At 34.6% G+C, this 27,365-nt stretch overlaps 1 protein-coding gene across 2 annotated transcripts in view; it reads right to left on the reverse strand.

Moving 5' to 3' along the window:
- The window catches only part of PTPRK (protein tyrosine phosphatase receptor type K), a 619,393-nt gene that overhangs the window by 231,761 nt on the left and 360,267 nt on the right, over window positions 1-27,365 (reverse strand). For both annotated transcript variants that reach the window (XM_005897592.3, XM_005897591.2), the window contains exon 7: window positions 8,617-8,910. In XM_005897592.3, coding sequence (XP_005897654.1) covers window positions 8,617-8,910 — 294 coding nt within the window. The remainder of the gene's footprint in view (window positions 1-8,616; window positions 8,911-27,365) is intronic.

Genomic DNA, 27,365 nt, shown 5'->3' on the forward strand with positions numbered 1-27,365 from the left:
TATATTTACTTTTAAAAGAGGAGTCTATTATATATATATGTGTGTGTGTGTGTGTGTGTGTGTGTGTGTGTGTGTGTTAAAGGTATGTGTTTTGTATTATAAATACAAAAGTATTATAGAATCACATGTAACATTAGTACAAAAATATGATGTTCATATATTTTAACAGTACCTTCTTAAAAATAAAGTATCAGGTAAAAATAAACTTTTTTTGCTTGATTATTATTCTTTACTCATGAACGACTACATAGAGGTGGGAAAGAGTAACAAAGCCAGAGAATAAAAGATAAGCTATTTAAATTCAAACTTGGCTCATATTATTTGGCTGAGACAATTAAAATGGACATCACTCAATGATTTCTAGGCCATATCATATGCAGTGACAGCTGAATTTGCACATATCTTGCTTAGGATGACATGAAAGGCATGAATTTCTGCCCTTTGAAGTTCATTTTTTATTGGATTCACATAGTATAATGTTACTTACAATATCTGAGATTAAAATTCACTCATTATCTTTCCTTTGATTATGCTTTTTTTCTCCTCTGTATGCGTGCATGCCTGTGTGTTCAGTCACTTCAGTCCTGTCCATCTCTTTGTGACCCTATGGATTGTAGCCCACCAGACTCCTCAGTCCATGGGATTCTCTAGGCAAGAACCTCCAGGGTATTTTCCCAACCCAGGGATCGAATCTGCTTCTCCTGAGTCTCCTGTATTACAGCAGATTCTTTACTGCTGACCACTGGGGAAGCCTGTGGTTTATACACAGGTTGGTGGAAATAGAAACGGATGGAAAAAATCACCCTTATAGTAATTATTAGCTATAAGGCCGTATCTTGTATGAAGACATTTAAGATCAAAATGTGAAATTCTAAGATGATTTTAGATTTTCTTAAGAGTAAAGTTAAAATAAGAAAATAATGAGATACACCTTTATAAAGTAATTTTTTCCATTTGTGATATTATATAGAATGACCAACACTCTTCAAAAATGGTAATTAAAACTAGAATGATTCAAAATAAGTGAATTCCCAAAACAATAATCAGTACTCCTCCCCATCAAACATCCCCAAGGAAAATGTGGCTGCAATTTTTTTTGCCAAATCCTGATTTTAAAAATTTTACTTTTTATTCCAAAGGAAAAAAAATTATAATTCAAAGAAGGAATTAAACAGACAGTGACAACTGAAGACAGAGAAAGAAAATCAAGTTAAAAAGGAATAAAACCAAGAACAATTCTACACACCAGTGTAACCACAATGGCACCACTGAAGACCAACATGATCCACAGTTTCTTAACTCTACCTGCACTGGTTTGTTCTTCAGACGTTCTTACCTTTATTATCATTTGACACTATTAATACATTTTTACTTCTATTTCTACTTCCTAATATCAACTAAAAGACCTAGGACCAGAGGGGATATCCAGGATATTTAATAGAACTGATGCTGTTACTCAAATCATTTCCACTTGTCAGCTTTATTGCATAATTCAATAAAAACAAATGAAGTCAATAAAGAGTACTCAGTGACACTGTTGACAGACAGCATGTAGTAAAGTACTGTAGATAAACTAAAAGTGGTCATTTTTACTGGTTACCAAATGCTTTCTAGCAGCCATATAAGTCAAAAGAAGACAATTTCAAGCTGCAAGCAACCCAACTCTATTTAGTTAATGACACAGCTAGAAGAAAATGTGCCATGAAGTATGTATAGTTAATGGTAGATCCCATGCCTGAGAAGAACCAAGATGGGCAGTGGAAAAGAGCATTTCATATTTGTTCAACTTTCATCAGTTTTAGGCTGGGGGTTCCCAGCATTATAGACCATTAGCAGAGTTAACAGAAGTTGATGATATTATGTTAATCTCTCTCTCCCTGGAAATTTAACATTTCTATAATCCATGAAACACAGAGAATCAAAAGCAACAACACAACAAATACTTTGATAACTTGAATTAGGAACGTGAATTATATTTTCAATATAATACCTCCATCTGTACATATAGTTCCTATGTGTTAACAGAACAGGAAAAAGAGAAGGCAAATTGTCCTTATGGTGACTACTGGCCTAACATTGTTTTATGCATTATTTCACAGTTAAGGAATTAGGGGTAAGGCTTAGAGAAGTGTTAATCCAGCTGTGTTTAAAAAACAGTGATAGTGTTTTCAAACTTATTGCTTGAGAAAAATTGTTTTGGGGTCAAAAATTAATCTTCGCATCTCTGGAGTTCCAAAGTGCTTTGTATTTTTATTATATCACTTAGTATGCTTTTATTGTCATTATGGTCCTAACACTAGACAGGCAGTTCCTGAAGAGTAGGAATCCTGTCTTATTAATACTGTATCTTTTGCAGTCTTCAGTGTGGCTATGTATGCAACTCTGACCTCAAAAAATTAATGAAATGAACAAATATGCCATCAAATACACAATAGGTCTTGAATTTCTCTCTAATCTGTCAAAATTTTTCTCCCCTAAAATAATGTGTTATACCATGGATTCTGCATGTGTATTAAAGCACTGCTGCTGCTGCTAAGTCGCTTCAGTCATGTCCGACTCTGTGTGACCCCAAAGACGGCAGCCATTCCTGGGATTCTCCAGGCAAGAACACTGGAGTGGGTTGCCATTTCCTTCTCCAGTGCATGAAAGTGAAAAGTGAAAGTGAAGTCGCTCAGTTGTGTCCGACTCTTTGTGATCCCATGGACTGTAACCTACCAGGCTCCTCCGCCCATGGGATTTTCCAGGCAAGAGTACTGGAGTGGTTGGCCCGCATACTTGAAAAGTAAATCAAACAATTAAAGTAAGCTAGTTTTTAAAATCCCTTTAATGAAAAGAACTTTCTTGATTATTAGAAACAATAATATTTTCTAGGAGTTTATAGATTTTTCATTTCTGATCTAAAATAAGAGAGACATGCTTGTAGAGCAGATTACAGTCAGTATAATTAAGATTATAAGCATGTGTTCATGCTGTTTCTACTCCCAGTCTTTCCTAAGCTCTAACTCCTCTTCCACAGAGATGAAAAGATCTTTCTAAAAGCAAATCCAGTCGTGTCAGTCTGCTTCTTAAAAACAACAGAAGAGCAGTCTGGGTTATGTTAACCCTGGCCACATCCCACCCAGAGCTTCAATTCTACCACAGCTCAGAGTCAGCCAATGCTCCATCTATTTTCAGAACCCCCCAAAACTCAGCAATGTTTATAACTGGGATAAACATGTGATTCCTCCATTTTTTTTGTCTATTTTCTGTTGTTTCTGCTTTAAAAACTCATAGTCAATTTTTAAGATCCAGCTTAAAAGCCATCCTTTCCTGGTGATAGCTTCTCTAAAACACTTTCTTGAAAAGGAGGAAGAAATTCTTCCTCTAAAGTCCTTTCACTTTGCATTTTACTCTTTGTTTATGAGGCTGTCCCTTGTGACTGCTGGGAACTGAAGTGCAAGGAACTGCTTGTATAGCTTAGAAGACTTAGTATATAACCCAATGTTGTTAACAAACAAAAAAGCCAACAGAATTTTCTCTGAATAGATAAATGTCTTTCAAACAAATATTCCCTATAGAATCTGAAAAATGGTATCACTTATTACTTACTAAAAGAGAAAAAAAATTTTTTGTAAGGGTTTTACCCTTTTAGATTTTTAAGAAAATGGAAGAAATGTTGTTTTCTATTACTTTTCTTATGGCTTTTTATCTTTGTATTATTTGACTTCAATAATAATAACCTTTTAAAATTCAAAAATAATAAAGAATTCATATAAAGATCATATATAAGAAATCAATAAATTTCAAAAAATTTTAAAACAAACCATGATAAAAATCTTTAGTTGAAATAAAATAGTATGGCATCCTTACACTGATAAACCATACCAATTCTTACAGAGTTGTTTATTTAATTTAGTTTTTGTGTAACTGCAAGGCTGAGGTTCAGTGATGAATAGCTGTGACTGGTAACTATCTTTGACCACAATAAAAATCAACATATGGTTCCATTTTGCTGATGATACCACAGCCAAAAGGCCAAAATTTAATTCCATACTTTGCTGTTTCTGGTGTATGCCTGAGTATTGTTTTGTTTTCTTCCATTTTGGACTTAGGAGAGAAAAAGCAGTTTGAGTAAATGCTTACATTTAAAATACGACACACTCTTTTTTCACCGCTTCATAGATCTACATGTTTCAATGAAAACTGCCAAGAGCACTGAACTTCAATATAAGAGTAGAGAGTAGCTTTCCCAACTGTGTAAATATATTACGTTATGGACACCCTGAACTCTTGACCTTCCCTATAAAGGAGATGCTTCTAAAATGTCAGTTAATCATAAAGCAGGGCCACAATGGGTTACCCAGAAGCAGAAGGCAATTTAAAAGAGCAATTTTAACATGCAATTGCCAAAACATGCAATGCAGACAATTTCTGATGATGGCATATTTTATTTCCATTTAATAAGAGAAAGAGAAAACTGTATTTTCTCAGCTTCTATACCAGATGGCATACCCAGGGGAAATAGACACACTGAAAAAACAAGTGTGCTGTCTTTGATTGTTCAATGGAGTTTTTGAATTACTTCCCATTTAAGACAACTTCACATTTACACATTTTTTAAAATGTATAAAATGCTTGAAAAAGCATTATGTGAACAATAACATGGGTCAGGCTGTAAGCTAACAGTGAAGGAATCATACCCTCAGGCACAAAGAGAAGCAAGAGGCAAGCAGAGCTGGCTACAGCCACCAGAGGCTGTAATTACCACCTCTCCTAACTTGAGTGACCCTGAAGCAGGTAATCGTACTTACCAAATGATTTTAATGTACTTCAGAAGGAAAACAAAGAAATGCTTTGGCAACTAGGCAGAACATTTTCAGAAAAGGATAGAGTAAAACATATTTTACACTTCTTTACCTGTCTAAAATATTTCAAAGAGTGTATACTTGAGTGTTAAGCACACTAATCAATTGTGCTTTCAATAAAACTGAAATTGCAAATATTAAGCTATGTTTTCTCAAGGAATAATTCAGCCATGCAGATTCTATTTTATAAAAATGTACACCCCTCCCAGATACCATACTTTCATATATCCATGCTACATTCTTCTGAAGGGGGGAAAAGAAATGCCCATAGTAGGAGCAAGAGGGAAAGAATTCAGTTTTTCAAGTACCAGAAAATAGGTATGAGCCCCGGTTGCCCAGTTGACTGAAGATTAGACAAATCATTATTTTTTACTTTGTTTTTCCTAAGTCTTACATTCACCAGCTACAAAACTGGGATAATAATATCCAAGTAATTATAAGGCAACATCAATCAATACTGTATTATGAAAATGTACATTTGCATTTAAAATATAAAACTTACTCATTAACACACATAAATAAAGCCAACTCATTAACTTGCTGTAAAATTATTTATTGGCAGATTTCTGCCAAGAAAAAAAAATTACTATTGCCAGAAGTAAAATTTAAAAGGCTTCACTACATTAAAATGGAGTTTTTAAGACAGTAAATATAAACTAATTACTCTCTGATAGGTATCTAGTAGTCAAGGATTTTTCCTTTGTGATAAACCAAAATAAAAAAATAAGAATTTCTGAGAGGCAGGAAGTCATCATCACCCTATTTGTTACTTATAAAAAATTCATGTGAAATTGATATCAGACACACACACAGAGCTAAAAAAAATTATACTTATCTTCAAGGCTTCTTGGTGGTCTAACACGTAGAATGCATTAAAATAGCTATTTCAAAACAAAAATATTCAACCAGATGATACTAATGGTAAAACATTACCCTACAACATGGCATCCGACTAGTATTTCTTAAAATGGAATGGTTTACAGAAACAATATTCAGAGTTTACACAATTTAATAGAATTAGATGAGAACCTCTCCAAAAGTTATCTTTGTCATCTCAAAGGGATTATTTTCCCAGATTATGAAGAATTTTTGTACTAAATATCAGAGAATATCATAGTCAGCATAAGTTGTGTTCTGTTCGTTGCTATAAAACACCAGACTGAGGCCAGTGATGATACTCACGCTGGTAGGGTCTGAAGGATCTTAAACTCGGGAAAGAACTCTTGAAGAGGGGAAGTAGACGGACGTCATAATTTTAACCTATACTGACTGTATTTAGATATGTGATGTTCATCAGTTATACCCAACTTCTGCTTTTCAGAGATTTAAAAGCTAATAGAACATCTAATTCCGTAAGTTTTCCCTCTTTTGCTAATAAGAGAGCATAATTAGTAGACATTCCTATAAAACAGTAACCATAGTTTCTCTCCAGTCTACAATGTACTTGAAAATCTAGTCTATAAGCATTTTTTACCATAAAACCTACATCAAACACACCTATGAGAACATTAATAAATTAATAAAGATATGTGACAAAGACTCACCACATGTGAAAGATAGTTTCAAAAACTGTTTTATGGTTGGAAGTAAAACTGCAAATGAATGAGCTTCATACCATTTTATGCCACAGAACCCACAAATTAAATGTTTTTCACATATCAAAAATAGACCAATATAATTTAAAAATGTCAAGACATTTATAAATTTGAAAGCACCTATGAGCATAAGTTATTTTTACTCTGTCCCCTCCCACAAAGATAAGGTTATTCTCAAAGTAAAATACCTCAAAGCACTTTACAGTCATATTTTTACTTATTTCAGCTCAATAGGCATTCTGAACATAAGCATTTAACAGGGATAAATCAATGTTCCTCAAAATGTTGTTTCCATCCACTTAATACAGCATAACTAGCCCCAAAACACAATTTCATTTATTTTCAATTTCCATTGGCCTTTAGACCAATGACCAATTTCAAATAATTTCTAGTTTAAAAATTACATTATATTAACAAATCATTGTGTGGTACTGCTAATTTTTAAGGATCTATTTTGGTAAAAAATAAGGCAGATGAGATATTTAAAAGAAAGAAGTCTGGGCCCAGAAATCAAGAGGAAGCTCACTTGAATAGTAAATTAACATGTATTACTTTTGTTTGTATATACCTTGTAAGGATTAAATGTAAAGGGAGAGAAAGGTAATTTTATCAGAAAATATGTGTGGATAATTTCTCCAATAAAACAGACCCCACCGTTCCTCATTTTATGTTACCACTGGATGTTAATTTTGGAAGAGTGAGTCACTTCTCAGTTTCCATATTGCTTCCTTTTTAAATTATTTCTCTGACTAGTTGAGGTTGTAGAGTCAACTTGCTTTTCCCCACAGGAAATTCATCTACTACAATAAGAATAATTTGTCACATTACTTAAAATGAAAAGACTTAGCTGTACTGAAAATGTGAAAAGCAAATTGTGTGATTTAGGCTGAGCCTCAGAGACTTACCTAATGTCTTCAGGATTAAGCTATTTTCCAACCACAAGATAAACATACGACACAATCAGCAAATTAGAAAACTGTCTATTGTCTAAATCTGAGACTAAAAATTCAGCAGTGAAGCTTCCTACTAGTGAGCATCTTTAAATATTTATATAGGAAATATGTAAATATGAATATATAAAATGAGTCAGAATAAAATATTTTTAGGGATGACAATACATTAGGTAATTGCATGAATTTTACTTTAATGTTAGATCAGTACTCTTGGTGGGTAGCCTCAGAATATTGTAACTGTTAAACAGATGTCAAAGAAACAAAAGACACATTACAGGCATTTACATTTTCATATATCCCTATGGTCTTAGTTTTCAATTTTCAGAATCTAAATCTTTAAATGTTCAAGACATACAGACCTATGAATTAACTCTGCAGGTGTTTCAACATAATGATTTACATTAAAAAAAAACTCTTTCAACTAAATTAAAAAATTAAACTATTTTCAACAATAAAACAATAAAATAAATAGTATAATAAAAGTGCACCCAATAAATTAGATAATAAAACTTATCAGTGGATTTAATAAATAGCTAATGATTTTTCTCATTATAATAATACGTTGCAATAAGGAACAGGATGCATGTTTATACAGTACTTTTTATTTCACTTTTCGTCATTTCTTATTGTTTTCTCCATATGCTATTATTTTCACCACTCTGTTTTAGGCATGAGGAAGACAACACAAGCTTTAAAGACTTAAGAAAAGCCCCTGTATTTTAAAGCTGGGTTTCCAGCTGCTGTGTTAATCCCCAACAGAATTTTCTGAATAGACTTTATTGAGGATTGACTCAAAGTAACTTTTCTTATGTGTATTATCAGATACAGCCTCTGCACTGACCATAACAAAATTATCAAGACAGACAATTTGCACATAGTAGAAAGGTACTCAACACTTGCTTAAACTGTGAAGGTTTTCTTTCTCAATAATAGGTTCACTGGCATCAATCAGAGATTTTGGGCTAAATACAAGAAAGCTGAGCAAAATTACCATGCAAGAAAAGACTGTAGATTCATAACAATAATAATAAAGAAACATTCACACTGCCCTTAAATCAGTCAAATTTATGACATAATTAAGGCTACAATTTACCAATACTCTGGAAATCTTAGAATAATATGACTAATCATGTAACAAATAATTAGAATTTTTAATATTGGAAGAATATTATGTCTTATGCTAGATTCCTTCACTAGGCCGAGTAGCCTGCTCTTCAGTCTTACCTGCACATTTGGTTCTGGTGATTAGTGGAGGTCCTGGAAGCCCCGTTCCACCTTCACCTGGTCTTGTAAGCAGAACACGGATCTCATATTCGGTATCTGGATCCAAATGCCATAATTTATAAGTTGGCGCATTGACTGCATGGGTTTCTGTCCAGGACCCTGATGTCATTCGGTACTCCACTTCTTTCAGAATAATAGGACCATCCCCAATGATGGAGTTGGCATTTAGCTGAATCAGCAAGTATGTAGGCCCAACACCTAGTAGCTGGGGAGGAGCAATGGGTCTCGGTGGTTCTAGGAGAGACAGATGAACAATCTCATTAGCTAAAAACCCAAAAGACTATAATGCATAGATATACTTATATCTCTTGAACTCTAAAGGTTTAAGGCCTATTCTATTTAGGAGTTCATAATAAATATTTAAAAGAAAACTGGGAATGAGTGGTCTGGAAACTCTACTTTTAAAGAGCAAATACTTTCAAGATGGGATATGACCCTTTTACCACAAGTTTGTTTTTTTTTTTTTAATTGAAAACATGCCTCTTCAGGAGATAAATTTGTTAAGACACAGTAACCAAGGGAAATAAAAAGAAAATATTTAGAGATAGATAGCTCTGATTAACTACTAAACACAGTACACATTAACATTCTTGAGGAACTAGGATCTTGACAAATCTCCAAATTAATGAATACTGCTATAACTAATTATTTTGTTCATAAAATATGTCCAAGTCATGTTTTTGTTCCTGCTGTTTTTTTTTTTTCTTTAACTTCTGCAGACTTCTTGCAGATGAAATGAAAAGAAAGCATAGCAACGTTGAACTCAGGAGCTGATGCCGAATGATGACTTGTTTCCATACATCTATCTCTCAATATAATAAACTGAAATTGACAGTGAGGCAAAATCACAAATCATTACATATCACTGGCCTTTGGGAGGAGCATGTGATAAAGCAATGCATCAAAGATTAAACTCAAATGTCAAAGGTACACTGCAATTTAATCTTGAATACCTTAGAAAGAAACTTTGGGAAACAATATATCAATTGTTGAACTTATGAATATGATAAATAATGAATTAGGGAACTATTTCCCCTCAACAACAATACAGGTGAAATCTGATACTGAACTTTATGAAAGATCCCATAGCTTTAGCTCTGTCCATATGAATTCTAATTATTACATTGCGATCAGGTGGAAGCTTCTTTAAGTCTCAGAAAGAACATTTCTTGGGGATCCAAAAGACTTTAAGGGAAAGTGTTAATCTATTGTTTCAAAGGTGTTTTTTTTTTTTAAAGTTAAAGCAAATTATATGAAGAAAAGCTATTAAATGCAACCACACAATCCTCTTGGAGTCCACACCTTCATCTCAAGGAGAAGATGCAGATAGAAACAAGAAAATACAGCTGATGTTTTTTTAAACTGGATTTCCTATTTTAATGGCAATGAATGCTTATAATACAACACTGGAAAAAACAAAAACAAAAAACGTATACTTCTGGTACAGATTTCCAGTTGTAGCCCAGAATTTGCTTTTAAACTCCAATGTGTAGTTTCCACCTTATGAACCCTTGTCTTAAAAACATCCCTAACATGAGGAATAAATCAAGCTGGACTAAATCTCTATACAGGTTAATTTTCAAGAATCTTCCTCCAAAATTCATATGACAAATATTTATTGAGTAATTACTAACTGCAAAGCTATTCTACACATTGGGTATTCATATAACATGGCAAGGGAGAAATAATAAATCAGCAAATTCATCATTTTAAATTGAGAGTTATGTAGAAAATAGATACTGAGATTAAAAATATCAGACGTTGGAGGGAGAGGTACCTAGTGAGTAATACTAGTTTTTTTTCTGCCCAAATGACTTGAAGAATATAAAGTCAGTCACATCAAGAATCATCATTACACAACAGCTTTCAAACTAGTTATCAGTAAAATCATATAAACTTGTGCTTCACTACTGCTCCTGTTTAAAGTGAAAATAAAGCTCAGATTAAGATTATCTATATTCTATATAAACTAGTATTGTAGTGTAGTCACTTAGTCATGTCTGACTCTTTGCAACCCCATGGACTGTAGCCTGCCAGGCTCCTCTGTCCATGGAATTTTCCAGGCAAGAATACTGGAACGGGTTGCCATTCTCTTCTCTAGGGGATCTTCCCAACCCAGGAATTGAACCTGGCTCTCCTGCCTTGCAGGAAGATGCTTTACGGTCTGAGCCACCTGGGACCATGAGCTTTGTAAACTGCTTACATTTAAAATTATCACTATTTCTTATAGAAAGGTAGTGCTTAACACCTGATTTATAAATTTTAAGTACAAAATCTCTAATGGTTTGAAAATTCTTTTCAACAGCATATATTCAAAATTGGGTATAGGGTGAACTAATATTTATAAATTCACAGCTGAATTACATTGAGAAGCTACAGAAGAAAAAGTCTAAATAATACCAAAATAGTTTAGAATTCTCATGTATCAGCTAAACAAAATAAAGCTGGACAATTCATACCATGAAATTTCAGCAACTAGTCTAACAACTTTTATATTTCAAGTTTATAAAAGTTTTGGTAGACAAAGAGAGAGTTGATATATTTTCTAAATCTTAAACTAAAATGAAACTGAATAGAGAAATGAATGTAATAGAAAAAATGCAAATATCTTCCCAGACTATCTAAATGTTGCACATATTTTAAGAAGCAGTCTGTATTTTGCGAATAAACTGAGCTGCCTCATATCTGTAATGTTTGTTTTCATTCCAGATGGCTCATGTACTGACTAATTTAAGTAGGAAATGATACTAAATTCACAGCTTGCTGGGATTCTAACCCAGAGCAGCAATGCCTCACTCATATCACAGCTGAACAATAACGTGCAGAGGTCTGATATTTTACATTGGAATAATTTGCCAAATTAATCATACATAACAAACATTGGGATTAATCTATAAATTTATGGGTAGGGTGAAACCTGACCTAATAAGTGTACATTGAATATAAAACCTCAACCATCACAACTCTGCATATTATTGTCATGGAAATAAAGGAGAAAACAAAAGAGGAGAACAGAAGAGGAAAGCTACAACAAAACATATATTAGAAACAAGTGAAAAAGTAAAGCACAATGTTTCTTCTATCATTTCTACCTTTAAAGAAATGACATGTACAAGAAAATGAAATTTAAAGTCAAGAGATCTAGTTTTTAAAATGCATACACTATTAGCTGAGTAGACCTGCACATGTTATTATTATAATTTCCTCATTGGCACACTAGGCATAATTTTAAGAATTTTAAAAGACTTTACATTTCTAAGGCATGTCAACAAGCCCTATATTTGATGCTGTTTTGCTTTTTTGTTTCTGCCAAGGAGCATATAAATTTTAAACCTGAAAATTAGTATTCAACACTAGTGTTTTGTGTACATGAAGAACTGAGTTTGCTGTAATCAGGTTCTTGGACCAAAGAGGCCAATAATTCACTCTCATCAGTGTTACATCTCACTTACTATGGTCAAGTCAACAAAAGGGCAGTCCAGTAATCAAAGCACTAGCTCAAATTCGGAACTGTGGCAATATTCAGAGAGGCTTAAAAACATATACATTGATTAAGAGCATGATTATAAGTGAAACCTAACATTAATGAGACTAATATACCAATACATATTAAATTTTATGTTGGAGGTAAAAAGTTGCCTCATATTAGCATATGCATTTTGGTTTTAGCCCCTTGAGAACAAGGAGGCTTATTTATAAAATCTCTATTCATTTCAATAAATTATGCATGAATTTTAATCAGTTAGCAAATGAACAAGTAATTGTTCTGCAGAACAATATTAATATTCTTCATAACTTAATACACTATCAGACCCAGAGGTGTGGTGTGAATAAATCCCAATTGTACACTAGGTATCAACTGAAGCGTGCAATCCCCAAAATACAAGATAAACTTTGCCAATGTTACCAATTAACTTTCAATTAATGACTTATATTCATTATTCTAGAGCTAAACCTATTATAAAATTGCAATTATACATTCAAATTGCTTTATTTGTTTTATTTCAAATAATTTTTAAAAGTGTCTTGGAATCAAAGTAACTCATTATGAAAGAATATTCTCATTCAATTATTCCTATTACAATGCTATTTACAAACAGACATGTCACTTATCAACACTGAGTTAATAAAATGCAAAATCAGAAGTTGAAGCTATGAAGCCAGAAAAAGTCACTCAACAAAGTAAATATCAAAGCAAATGACACTTCTACATTTGTCCTTTCAAATAAATACATTAAATACCTCTCAATCCTATATCCTTCCACATTGTTTTGTTTACTTGTCAGAGAAGGCTTGATAAAAAGTATCTTGAGATAAGCCTTCTCATTATAGAAGCAGGCAATAAAAATGCCTTTGTCTCTTAAGACTGTTGTAACAAATTACCAAAAAAGTGTGGGTTTAAAATAACTGAAATTTATTCTCTCATGATTCTGGAGGCCAGGTGTTCCAAATCAGAATCACTGGGTCGGAATCAAGGTGGTACCAGGACATACTTCCTCCAAAGGCTCTAGGGGAGAATCAGTACCTTGCCTTTTCTAGTATCTCCTAGCAGCTGGTATCCGGTGGCTTTTGGCCACATTACAACAGTCTCTATTTCACAGTTCACACTGCCTTTTCCTCTTCTCTCTGTAGCCAAATCCCTCCAATCCTCTACTTATAAGGGATTTCCCAGGCAAGAATAATGGATTGGGTTGCCATTCCCTTCTCCAGGCAATCTTCCTGACTCAGGAATCTAACCCAGGTCTCCTGCATTGCAGGCAGATTCATTACCGTCTGAGCCTGCAGGGAAGGTATTTGTGATTATATCCACATGCAGGGTCCACATGAATAATACAAAATACTATCTCCATCTCAAGACTTTTGGCTTAAACACATCCCCAAAGACAGTTTATCCAAATACGGTAATAGTCGTCGTTGTTCAGTCGCTCAGTTGTGTCCGACTCTTTGGACTGCAGCACATCAGGCTTCCCTGTCCTTCACCATCTCCCAGAGTTTGCTCAAAGTAGTCATGGGTTCCAGAGATTAGGATCTTAGATTTTTGGTATCATTTTCAGCCTATCACAGACATGGATTATGAACTCATTCTTACTCCTGGGAGACATCACGACTCTACCTTTAATCTAGATGGTAGGAAGCTAGCAAAATAATTCTCCTAGGATATTTCCTAGCTATGTTCAGAACAGTCAAAATTATTTGTAAGAGGCAATAATTTATCCACATTGCTTTTTCCTTGCTATTTATTTTTTAAAGGAAATGAAAATATAGAGGATGAAAATTATTACTGGAAATGGCTACAAGAGTCAATGTTCCCTTTCTATGTCTAAATTCCTATAAAAATACAATTAGAATATTTGCCTTGGAGTTATTTATTTGCTATCATTTGTTTACTTAAATGAATGAATCAATTCAAATCAATATTATTCTACTCCTTTATCATTCCTCTTATTAAAATTTTGACCCAGTTATAGTTTAAAAAGAAAACTTTACTAGTTCGTGCTTCATTTTGTCTAATTTTCTTCCACATCACCTATTAAATGCTCAAGTAAATGGAAAAGAACATTAACGACAAATGCAGGAAGAATAACATCAATATACAAAATAACTCAAGCTTTTATTTATCAGTTACCCTATGACAGTTTTAAATGATCTTAAATTATGCCTCAAAAGGATAACAATATAATTTAATGGTATTGACTGTTTCAAGAAATTTGAAATAACACTGATGAACAGAAGATGGCCTTTCCTTCCATAAGAAATGGAAAGCAGGTTACAGATAATAAAAGCATTTCTAGGGGGCATTTGATATCACATAAATGGCAACATAATTTGTCTAATTTTCTCCTAAGATATAAAAACATGAAGTAAACAGTTGAAAGTGTTTTGATGTATAAGATGTAACAAAGTTTCTCATGCAGTCACATTTTATAAACTGTAATGAAAATATATTTAGAGAAGATTAATAGTTCTTTAATGATTTTTGCTCTTATCACTGATACCTCAGATTTCCAATCCTAACGAATTCCTTAGGTAGCTGAATACCTCTCGATTCACTCTTTGGACTACTATCTCATGATATTTGCCCATATCAATTATGTAGTCAGTAAATTCTATGAATCATTTTTCAGATAAAGCACCATTTTAATTATGTTGACATATTTGTGCATTGAGAAAGTAAAAAAATTTTATTTAATATATTAAAATCCTTTTAAATCCAACAATCTAATGATAGATGTTTTCTTCAAATCCTATCATTCAGGTGGCTCATAAGCTTGAACTGGTCAAATAAAATTAATGCTCAGACATCACAAAGTTTGGATGCTGCTAAATATGAGGTTCCTATGCCAGCATCTAGACCACGTATCAATCAAAAGAGGTTGTTGTTACCTATTATCATCTCCATGGAAATTACACGTATGATAGGAAAGGAGTACATCAAGGCTGTATATTGTCATCATGCTTATTTAACTTATATGCAGAGTACATCCTGAGAAACGCTGGGCTGGAGGAAGCACAAGCTGGAATCAAGATTGTGGGGGGAAATATCAATAACCACAGATATACAGATGACACCACCCTTATGGCAGAGAGTGAAGAACTAAAGAGCCTCTTGATGACAGTGAAAGAGGAGAGTGAAAAAGTTGGCTTAAAGCTCAACATTCAGAAAACTAAGATCATGGCATCCAGTCCCATCACTTCATGGCAAATGGATGGGGAAACAGTGGCTGACTTTATTTTTCTGGGCTCCAAAATCACTGCAGATAGTGATTGCAGCCATGAAATTAAAAGATGCTTACTCCTTGGAAGGAAAGTTACGACCAACCTAGATAGCATATTAAAAAGCAGAGACATTACTTTGCCAATAAAGATCCCTCAGGTCAAGGCTGTGGTTTTTCCAGTAGTCATGTATGGATGTGAGAGTTGGACTATAATGAAAGCTGAGCACCGAAGAATTGATGCTTTTGAACTGTGGTGTTGGAGAAGACTCTTGAGAGTCCCTTGGACCACAAGGAGATCCAGCCAGTCCATCCTAAAGGAAATCAGTCCTGAATATTCACTGGAAGGACTGATGTTGAACCTGAAATTCCAATACTTAGACCACCTGATGTGAAGAGCTGACTCATTAAAAAAGACCCTGATGCTGGGAAAAATTGAGGGCAGGAGGAGCAGGGGACGACAGAGGATGAGATGATTGGATGGCATCACTGATTCAAAGGACATTGGTTTGGGCAGACTCCGGGAGTTGGTGATGGACAGGGAGGCCTGGCGTGCTGCAGTCCATGGGGTCGCAAAGAGTCGGACACGACTGAGCAACTGAACTGAACCGAACTGAACTGAGGCTATGGAAAAAGTGTGTGCTGTGCCCCACTGCCCACCCTTATAAAATTTCACATACACAAAAAATCCTGAGAAGTGTGAAATAAACACCCATGATTTCACAGCTATAAGTAGGCAGTAATATTTTAGAATGAAAAAAATGCAATTGAACAAAAAAGCCCTTTTTTAATGATATATATATATATTTATTTTTACTATGTATTTTTAAATCATCATTACTTATATCTATCTAAACAAGACTTTCTTCATTCTCCCCCAGCGGTTTTTCACTAATAGTAATTGTTCTAATGATTGAGGAGTGTTACTTGCTTTGAATTGGCTAGAGCCAAGATTACTTCGGAGAAGGCAATGGCACCCCACTCCAGCACTCTTGCCTGGAAAATCCCATGGACAGAGGATCTTGGTAGGCTGCAGTCCATGGGGTCGCAAAGAGTCGTACACGACTGCGCGACTTCACTTTCACTTTTCACTTTCATGCATTGGAGAAGGAAATGGCAACCCACTCCAGTGTTCTTGCCTGGAGAATCCCAGGGATGGGGAAGCCTGGTGGGCTGCTGTCTATGGGGTCACACAGAGTCAGACACGACTGAAGCGACTTAGCAGCAGCAGTAGCAGCAAGATTACTTGATCATGAAATTCACAGGATAGTCCCACAAAATGAAAAATCCTCCAGCCCAAAATACTATAGACTCCCCTAGAGAAACACTACAATGTGAAAAATAATTCCCCCTCACAAATCCAGGGGTTATACTTACCTAAAATTACATCATTTATATTTACATTGTTTCATTTCTGGTGGTTCAGATGGTAAAGAATCCACCTGAAATGCAGGAGAACCGGGTTCATTCTCTAGGTTGGGAAGATCCCCTGGAGAAGGAACCCCACTCCAGTGTTCTTGCCTGGAGAATACCATAGATAGAGGAGCCTAGTGGGCTACGGGGTCATAAAGGGTGGGACATGACTGAGTGACTAAGCACACTTTTACATTTACATTTCTCAAAAGAGTACTGGAGCAGTATTTTGAAGAGTGTGCAAACACTAAACATGTGATCATTTATTCACACAGGCTTGACCATCGTCAATGAGGCACAGTTAAATGGGCATGTGAGTATGCAACTTACTCATCAACAACTGAACTGACATTTTTGGAAAGCCGTATATCAAGAAGTAACAATGTGTTAACAGACTAAAGTAATCCCACTTCTGGAAATTTAATGGAAAGAGACAATTAAACCTATATCTAAAGAGCAAAAAATTAAGCAATCAAAATATTCTACAATAGGTAAATGATGACACAAATTATGGTATTTCAGTAGCATTCCATCATATACTTCAAGAACACAAGTTGTGAAGATTATACAACAAATGTCAGGTGACATTTGAATGTTTAGTTTATTTAAGCTTTCATTTTAAAAGTTAAAAACTATATTCCTATTAATTAAAGAAAGAGACAGAGAAAAGAAAACCACTAACCACTACTACCATAAGGAAATACACCAAACAGCTAATAACAGTGATTAGGGAACTATGAGACCACAAGTGGTCTTGCTCTTTCTTTTTCCTCTATTTTCCAATAAATTTTGTAACATGCTCATCAAACTTTTTCACCGTTACATTCCCAGTCTCTGTTGCAGTGCCTAAGTTCAGTAATTCGCTACAGAATGAGTGGTTGACTTAAGAACACCTTGAAAAAAAGTCATCCATGTCACTGTAAGAAAAAATTATCCACATAAATTCTGTCTGTTCCATACCAAAAGACACAGACTGCCACTTCAGTGTCAGAACCATAATTTGGAGTTGGCAATAGTAAAACTTTGTATGTTTATTTATAAATTTGCTTAATTTATTTTTGGATAATGAAATGAAGTCCTCAAAACGTAAGATTTACCACCTTGAGCTCTGAACCAGGTAGCTAACCAATTGCTCTGACAATGATACATGACACCTACAAAATGTTACTATTTAATTAAAGGAGTTTGTTGACTGGAACAAAAGAAGGCTTTCTAGGCAATTGTTTAGTGACCAAGTGGCATCAAATGATTTATCCACCTTGTAAAAAAAAAAAAAAGGCATAGCTGCAAACCTATATAATAATTCTTTTTTGTCTTTTAGTCAAATCAAGTAAACTTTTAAAAAAAGATTTTCCATGTGAAGAAAAAATTCATATGTATATATACAAATTTGAATATAAAATACTTTATCAAATATACAGTTGCACTAATAATACCAGAATGTGTACCAATAACTTGAGTTTCTTGAGCAAAAATTTAATTCAGGGTAGGAACACATTTTGATACTAAATATGCCACTCCTCACATGAAAGTTATTTTGTCTTTCAATCCCTATGTGATTTTGCATTCATTTTTTTTTAACTGCAAGGTCTGTGGAATTACAGTATTTAATCTCAATGACATGGCTCTTTCCTGCTGCCTAAAGTGCTGAAATAAGAAGAATCATTTCAGCAGCAAAACTGCAAATTTTGCATACTGAATTTCATATCCTGTATATTACCATGGCATTTTATTCATCTAGATTTGAAAACACTGCTGATAACTTTATTACCTGCTTGACCTAAAAAGGCACAGCAGCAACACCCTGTTTGAGATCTGCCAGCAGAAACTAAAAAGAAAGTTAGGTTCATATTTAGGGTATAAGAAAAGGTGAAAGGATTTTTAAAAGTAAAGTTTATTTGCTTTTTAGCCTATGTAACCTAAAACCGTGAAATAACTATAATTTTTATTTCCTTTTGTCCACAAACTATAATTAATATCTATGCAATGAATTGGTTCAGAATTATGAATTACTGCAATAATTCAACAACTTTACAAAAGATTCCATCAGTACCACAATCTGTATGGCATGGGAGCAAGCCACATATGTTATGATGGAAATTATAGATCCATTTGATTGAGTCATAAACTAATACAGAATATTTCTCTTATGGCCGTTTAATCTCTCATTTCAGCCTGATCAGAGCTCAAACTGTTCATGTGTTTCAGGGAAAGAACATCCAGCTGATTTCAAGAATAACAATCAGGTCAGTAGTAAAACTGGGAGAGTCTTCAACTCTTTGGCTCCCTCAAGTCTAGGGTCGTAAACAGGTAATCACATCACCATCAGTCAGCTTTACGAGATAAGACAATAAAAAAATATATGGTAGGAGAAAGGAGGGGAACTGTGTTCAGCAATGATAATACATGTATGTCCCAGTAACACGTTATATATGCCTAGGATTCAAACAGGCCAAAGGATTTGGAGTAACGCCATTTATATTCCAAATCTAGAATATTAAATTTTTTTAATCTCGTGAATCTAATAAAAATTTTAAAACTTATGAAATTAGAATATTCCAATATTTAATTATAACCAAACAACAAATGTAAGTCGGCCATCTTGATCCTTGGATTTAAATATTCTGTTGTGTTGACTAACTGTAATATAACACATAATAAGTATATGCTTCTTATGTTCTCATGAACCTTGTGATTATTTCAAGACAATTCAAAATGATGTATGAAGTTTTTATGCATATGTAGCCAGCAACGGATGTCTACTTTTTTCATGTAATGACTTAGTCAAGTAAAAAAATCAGAGATACCATTCAGTCCCTTCACTCAATGACTGTAAAATCTGACTTTATTTACCCTTATTAATATTTACCCATTATTTCCACATGACTCTGGAAGGTACAGTGTGCCATTTTTCAGCCAGGCATATTCCAGTGTACATGTGATATAGTTACTTTATGAAAAACAATTTGTGATGACATAGTAAAAACATTAAATAAGACTTCAGTGCTATAGACAGTTCCTCTAGATAATAGGCTTTATGAATTCACTACTAGCTCCAGCATAGTCATAATTTTAGGATGCTTTTCAGTTCAAAAAGCATAAACTGTCAGAGACTTTCAAAGTCTTCACATCAAAGAAACTGTCATTCATTAGCTAACACAGACTTCAGTCAATTTTGTAGTGTAAAGATTCCCAGTATACATTCATTTAAAAGGACAAATGATACAAATTAGCAATTATGGAACATTTCTTCAATTTTTATGTTAAACAAAACAAAAAACAATTATGTGTCCTATGGAGGTAGATGCCCTTGATTAAATGAGAAGAAAGCAAAGCTTTAACATAATGTGGTCAGTGACTTCAGATGGACTATCCCTGATGTCAACTAGGATAAGGGTCAGGGGATTTGAAAAGGGGACCAAAGGCCAGATTTCTGAACCTAGTCTTTGAACTAAGAAAAGTAGGTTTTATAGGTAACTCGAGTGTATAGGTACAATGACGAACAGAAGGGAGTGCCATAAAAACAGAGCCATCAATGTGATCACCATCCTTATTAACACATGGACTTTTAAATAAATATTTTAATCATCCAGTGCTATTAACATTCCTTAAGGGGCCCAATACCCCATCTCCATCAGTCAAAGTGCCATCAAAAATACAATTACCACACCTACTTTTATAAACAGATGGAAATAGGGGGCAGACAAGAATAATTACAGATGTGATAAAGTAACGAGATAATGACACTTTAAAGACTAGTGTGACAGCTCAGCCAGCAAGAGACCTTTAATTTCCATTCCATTCAACCACCCCTATTTCCACACCATAATGGGGGTAGGTAGACATTCGAATACCAAAATAAAGTATATCGTCTCAACATGAAGTATTAGAAGGCGGTCCAAGTTGTAAACCATCAGTGCAGAGCTAGAGAAAGTTTCTAAGAGTAAAACAAAGGGTGTTAAGTCCATAAGTAATGCAGTAGCGTTGGGCTCTTCTTCCATGGCCACTGCTACTGACAAGAAACCTCCCTTTTCTATTTTGATAAATATCATGCCTTTTACAAATAAGGGCATGAAATGGCTACTGACCCAAACTGTTCATATAGTCTTTCTGTGAACTTCAAATTCCCCACCCTTTTGCAATGTTAGCCAGATCAACTGAAAACTTGCTAGGGGGAAGAAAACAAACATAAGTAAAATGTGCAAACATTTTCATAGGTACCAAAGAATCTTACAAACAGTACCTCTATCAGTGAAAATATGATTAAAAATGGGTAAGGAGGCCTACTATTTTCAGTATTATAAAAAGAAGGAAAAACTACCACGCTTCTTTGGCATGCATTTTTGTAAAATGTTACACTTATAAAAGTTGATACCGCTGAGAGATCTTCCTGTTGCACCCAAAGTATACCATTTCTTATCCCAAAGCTGCAATACACTTATATTTTTAAATGTATGTCTATGTACATGTTCAAGTTTAAAATTAAGAATTTGACACTGGGCAAAGGTTAAGAAAGATATTCATGAATCACAGAGCTATAGATGTGTTACTCCTGTAAGGCATTAAGATACATTTAAAATGTAAAGGAACTAATTTGTGCCTGTATATGTTTATCTTGTTTCAAAAGTTATTTTAATACATAAATCCAAACTATGTTAAATGAATCCTTTATTGATGATAAATGTACTTTCTCTTCTTAATAAAATCAAATGTTAATTAGATGATGAGAAAGGGGTCAAAGGTAAAATCTATGTGCTCTAAACCATGGTACCCAACCGGGGGATATTCACATTACAGACAGAATGGCTAGGGCAGGGGAAACTAGACAGCTTTTGTTACTATCATGGTATTATAGACAACACACAGGAAAATGAAAAAAGGCATAAAATAATACAGACACTGTAGTGGTTTGAAAACATGGGCATGAATTTTTTGTGAGTGTTCCTATTGAGAGCTTGAGTCCATGTTCTAGCCTCTTGAATCTGGGAGACCTTAGACCTGCCTAAATATATACAGCCCAGAGAAGTGGTGGAATGATGCTAGGTCACAGAAGACCATGCACTTCCCCTCTGTTCAGTGGACGCTGGATCATCCGCCCTTGGAGCCCTGAGCCACCAGGGCTCGGTTCAGTTAGCAGATGGAGTTATCCTAGTCCAGGCGTCAGACATGTGCATGAAGAAGTTTCCAGATGATTCTCACCTCCAGGAGTTTGAATTAACTTCAGCTAGTCAACCAGTCCATTCTGAAGGAGATCAGCCCTGGGATTTCTTTGGAAGGACTGATGCTACAGCTGAAACTCCAGTACTTTGGCCACCTCATGCGAAGAGTTGACTCTTTGGAAAAGTCTCTGATGCTGGGAGGGATTGGGGGCAGGAGGAAAAGGGGACGACAGAGGATGAGATGGCTGGATGGCATCACTGACTTGATGGACGTGAGTCTGAGTGAACTCCGGGAGTTGGTGATGGACAGGGAGGCCTGGCATGCTGCGATTCATGGGGTCGCAAAGAGTCGGACACAACTGAGCGACTGAACTGAACTGACTGAGTCAATTTGAGTGTTTCTGACTGAGGATACAAAATTCCTGGAACAGGAAAAACTCACCCCCTCTATGCATTTCTGAATTATTGGTTCCTAGAAGTTGTGAGCATTATAGGTCAGTTGCTGTTTTATGCCTGTAAGTTTAGAAGTATTTCATTTTGCAGCAGTTAATAAATGGAAAATTATGTCTTATTAACAAGATTGAAGGAAAATCTTCATGAAACCTTGATGAAAGTTGCAAACTTCTGCACATAAAAATACTGCTCTACCATGATCGGTCTCCTGCTTACCTGTTCAGTCTCACATCTTACCACTCTTCAATACCAATCACCTGTTCATATATAATAATTTGTATTTTCTATGGGAATTCTTTCTTTTATCTTCATCCACCTTCATCCTTTATAGGCTGCTTGAAGTGCTCTTTTACCATTTATAGACTTAGCAAAACCATTCATCTTCAAATCCCAGCTCATTTATCACTGCCTCTGAGAAGCCTTCCTAAGCACACCCTCTCTAACCTAAAATAAATGTACCTTTTCCTGTAGAAGATTTACCCATATATTTTTTTCTCTGTCTCTTTAGTTATTGAGCTCCTAAAAGACACACATTTTATTTGTCTCTAAGTTTGTGACTTCCGACTTCAATACTTAGCACATTAGGCAATCAAATGATGATTGTTTAAAGAATGCATTTATGAACAAATGAAAAGAATGAACATAAAAAGGTAATTTAAGGTAGGATAATACATACTATTGGTGAGGATATGGAAAACTAGAACCTTAAAACTGCATGGTGGAATATAAATTGATGCAATAAATTCAAAAAGCTGCCATACTTACTTAAGCTGAACATAAGCATATGCTATTACCTAGCATTTCCACTTCCAGGTAGATGTTCCCCCAAAACTCAAATGCCTACAATCAGTAAACTGGAAAAATTGTGGCAATCTCATCAGTTAGAATATTTTACAACAATGATGTCAAATGATGTACAGATACATGCAAAAATATGAATGAATTTCACAAAGTTGGAGAAAGAAGCCAGATGAAAGAGCATAAACTACAGAATTCCATTTACTTAAGCTATTTATTACTGTTAGAAGCCAGGAACAATGGGTTAGTGACTGCAGGGGAGTGATGGGGACTTCTGGGGTGCTTGGTAATATTGTATTTTTTCATTGTTGACTGTATATATTTTCAGTTTCTGAAAATTCATCAAGCTATACATTTATCAAGCTATATATTTAATGCATACTTTTCTGCATATCTACACTATGTTTAATTAAGAAATTTTAAAAATAAGGAAAGGATGGTTCTATACTAATTAGTCCCTGACTCTTGCTCAGATATGCCCCCTACACACATAAAAGTCAATACAATACAGTTAGAATCTCATCTTGAGTTTGAAATTTAAAGTCAGTATTTACAGCAAAAATCTAATTAGGTCAAAATTTCTCTTCAAAATTGTTAAATCAGTCACAAAGTGAAGTGAAGTCACTCAGTCGTGTCCAACTCTGCGACCCCATGGACTGTAGCCTACCAGGCTCCTCTGTCCATGGGATTTTCCAGGCAATAATACTGGAGTGGATTGCCATTTCCTTCTCCAAGGGATCTTCCCAACCCAGGGATCAAACCCAGATCTCCCGCATTGTAGACAGACGCTTTACCGTCTGAGCCACCAGGAAGTCCAACGAGTTCATATATATATTTTTTCTTATATACATCATTGTATCAGCTTTTTTGACTTGCAAAATGTGAAAATCTCCAAATTCAAAAGAAACAAGAAGTATGTTTATCTGCAAGTTTGGGCATTAAAATCTTCCTGTCTTTGAGTAAATCTGCATCTCAGAGGGAACAGTTGAGTTCTATAGTCACCTATGTATAATAAATATATTGATATTATGAAGTATCTACATCATATACAAGTATCAAGTGATTTTTTTTCTGCTTCACAAATATATGTTCTTGAAAATTACTTACTTGAATACATCTATATATGATACACTACTCTTACACAGTTCGTATATTTCCCATTTGTTGTTCTGCAATCTCTCAGTAGTGTGTGCCTTTTTGCAAACCCACAGACAGTAGCACGCCTGGCTTCCCTGTCCTTCCCTATTTCCTGAAGTTTGCTCAAACTTATTTCCCTTGAGTTGATGATCCCATCCAACCATCTCATAATCTGTTAACCACTTCTCCTGCCCTCAATCTTCCCCAGCATAAAGGTCTTTTCCAGTGAGTCAGCGCTTCACATCAGGTGACAAAAGGACAGGAGCTTCAGCATCAGTCCTTCCAATAACATTCAGGGTTGGTTTCCTTCAGAATGGACTGGTTGGATCTCCTTGCAGTCCAAGGGACTCTCAAGAGTCTTCTCCAACATCACAGTTCAAAAGCAAAAATTCTTTGGTGCTCAGCCATCTTTATGGTCCAACTCTCACATCTGTACACGACTACTGGGAAGATCATACATAGCTTTGACTATACGGACCTTTGTCAACAAAGTGATGTTGCTGTTTTTTAATACACTGTCTAGGTTTATCATAGTTTTTCCTCCAAGAAGCAAGTGTCTTTTAATTTCATGGCTGCAGTTACCATCTGCAGTGATTTTGGAGCCCAAGAAAATAAAGTCTGTCACTGCTTCTACCGTTTCCCCATCTATTTGCTAGGAAATAATGGGACTGGATGCCATGATCTTAGTTTTAAGTTGAGTTTTAAGTCAGCTTTGTCACTCTCCTCTTTTACTTTCATCAAGAGGCTCTTCTTCACTTTCTGCCATCAGGGTGTGTCATCGGCATTTCTGAGGCTTTTGATACTTCTCCCAGCAATCTTGATTCCTGCTTGAGTTTCACCCAGCCCAGCATTTTGCATTTTGTACTCTGTATATAAGTTAAATAAGACAATATACAGCTTTGACGTACTCCTTTCCCAATTTGGAGCCAGTCCACTGTTTCATGTCCGGTTCTAACTGTTGCTTCTTGACCTGCATACAGGTTTCTCAGGATGCAGGTAAAGTGGTCTGGTATTTCCATGTCTTTAAGAGTTTTCCAGTTTGTTGTGATCTATACAGTCCAAAGTTTCAGCATAGTCAATGAAGCAGAGCTAGATGTTTACATTTCCCATAACATCTCTCTTTTGAAAGTCTCTACTGAAATGTTAAATAATTATTTAACATTATTCTGGAATCATGCCGATTTAAGTTCAATAATGTCAACATTATTTGAACTTCGATTGGACTGCCTCTGTTTGTTCACAGAAAAAACTCTGTGAGCCCATCTCATAGCATCTCTCTGGATTTCTACTCAGCAAACACAGAAATAGAGCTACCCTGCAAGTGAATAATTTGAAGAGAATGTGACTCATGATTTGACTTTCAATGTGAAGAGTTACTCGGAGCATGTCCCTACCTTGAATACAAAAATAGAGTAAGTGGAGGAGAAAACTTCCTCCAGAGCATGTATTAAAACTTTTCTAAATCCTGCTTCAAGAAGCTGAAAATAAGACAATAATGGTAGTCTATAAAGAAAGAAGTTAAAAAAAAAAGCCAGAGAGTCTTCAGATTTTCATCTGATTTTATCAAAGGTGACTAGATCAAACAAAAATCCACCTTGCTGAGTACCACCAGGAAGCTGCCTAGAGTTTAATATTCTAGTGAAATTAAGGATAAGAGCTGATGGACTTTGTTTTATTACCAAGCACTATGCCCTCAAATAGAAGACAGGCTATTGAATTCTGAATAATATACTTTTTTGATAATCAAGGAACTTTTGAAATCCAGAGAATCTTATCAGAGTCATAAAATATTTCCAAAATCTTCATAAAGCTACAGAGTCAATTCATAATTCTTGGTTTAAAATCCAAGAAGAATGTTCAGGAAAGAAGGGAGGAAGAATGCAGAAGGATTATCAGGATAGTTAGGTTTCTTAGCTTTTCACAGACCACAGATGTACAGGATTCTGCCTAGATTCTAAAAAAGCCATCCAAGACTTGCTGGAATCTAGGTTGAGTGAACATGTTGGCTTCTTGGACGATTATTGAAAGAAACTAGAAATGAGAAAGGAATTTTAGTATTATCACGCACAAAGAATAAGTATAATAATATGTTATAATTTAAAGACTAGATATCCATGCAGCTACTATAAAAACAGAATTATAAGACCCTAAAGATCATGTATCTTAGTTATTTTTATTAGCAAAAATTACAATGATCAGCCTATGTAACTGTTCAAAAATGTCAATCAAATCAATGAATTGGAGTTTTTAATGTTTATAATAAAATAATATTTGTTATTTAAAATGAATTGAAGAGATGTGAGAAAGAATATAAGTCTGATGATACTTGAAATAAGTTCTCTTTTATTATTTCAGAGAAATTCTCTCATAAGAATCAAAGAAACTACACACATTCATTAAGAAGATACACTTCTAACATTCCACAGAAAGAAACGTGCTGCTAATAACAAAAGATATTCATAAAAATACTGTCAATTATATCTTGCAATATTCCTAAATTGTTCAATCAAGGCATTGGTAACAACAGAACATTTTCAGTATCAAAAGATTATCAGTATCAGCTGCTTAAATCCATTGTAGATAAACAGTATAATACTGAATACTTCAAGTTATAGGCAAATAAAGCAAAAACAGAGAAAATTTAAAGTGTTAGAGAATTTTTTATACAATTGTGATAAACTTCTTATAATTATCTTATGAATAGTTTCATATAACATCACAGGCTCAAGATGATGAAAGGTCACTAACATAGGGCCAAACACATTTTTATGAGATAAATTCAATTATAATTGCTGTGACTATTCCAGCCACAATTTAGACATAGAATCCAATTATCCATTTCATTTTCATTTATACCTCATGGGCTAGATCATTTATCATGTTTCATGATAATGATCAGAAGACACATGGAAAGTGATTTCTGGAGGTAACAAATTACCTACCGTATTAGCATAGCTTATAAGATCCTGTCAACAACTACTATGCATAAATATGAGGTAATTAAATTTACAATGTG

This window comes from Bos mutus, chromosome 9, assembly GCF_027580195.1.
Source record: "Bos mutus isolate GX-2022 chromosome 9, NWIPB_WYAK_1.1, whole genome shotgun sequence".
NCBI classification, from domain to species: Eukaryota; Metazoa; Chordata; class Mammalia; order Artiodactyla; family Bovidae; genus Bos; species Bos mutus.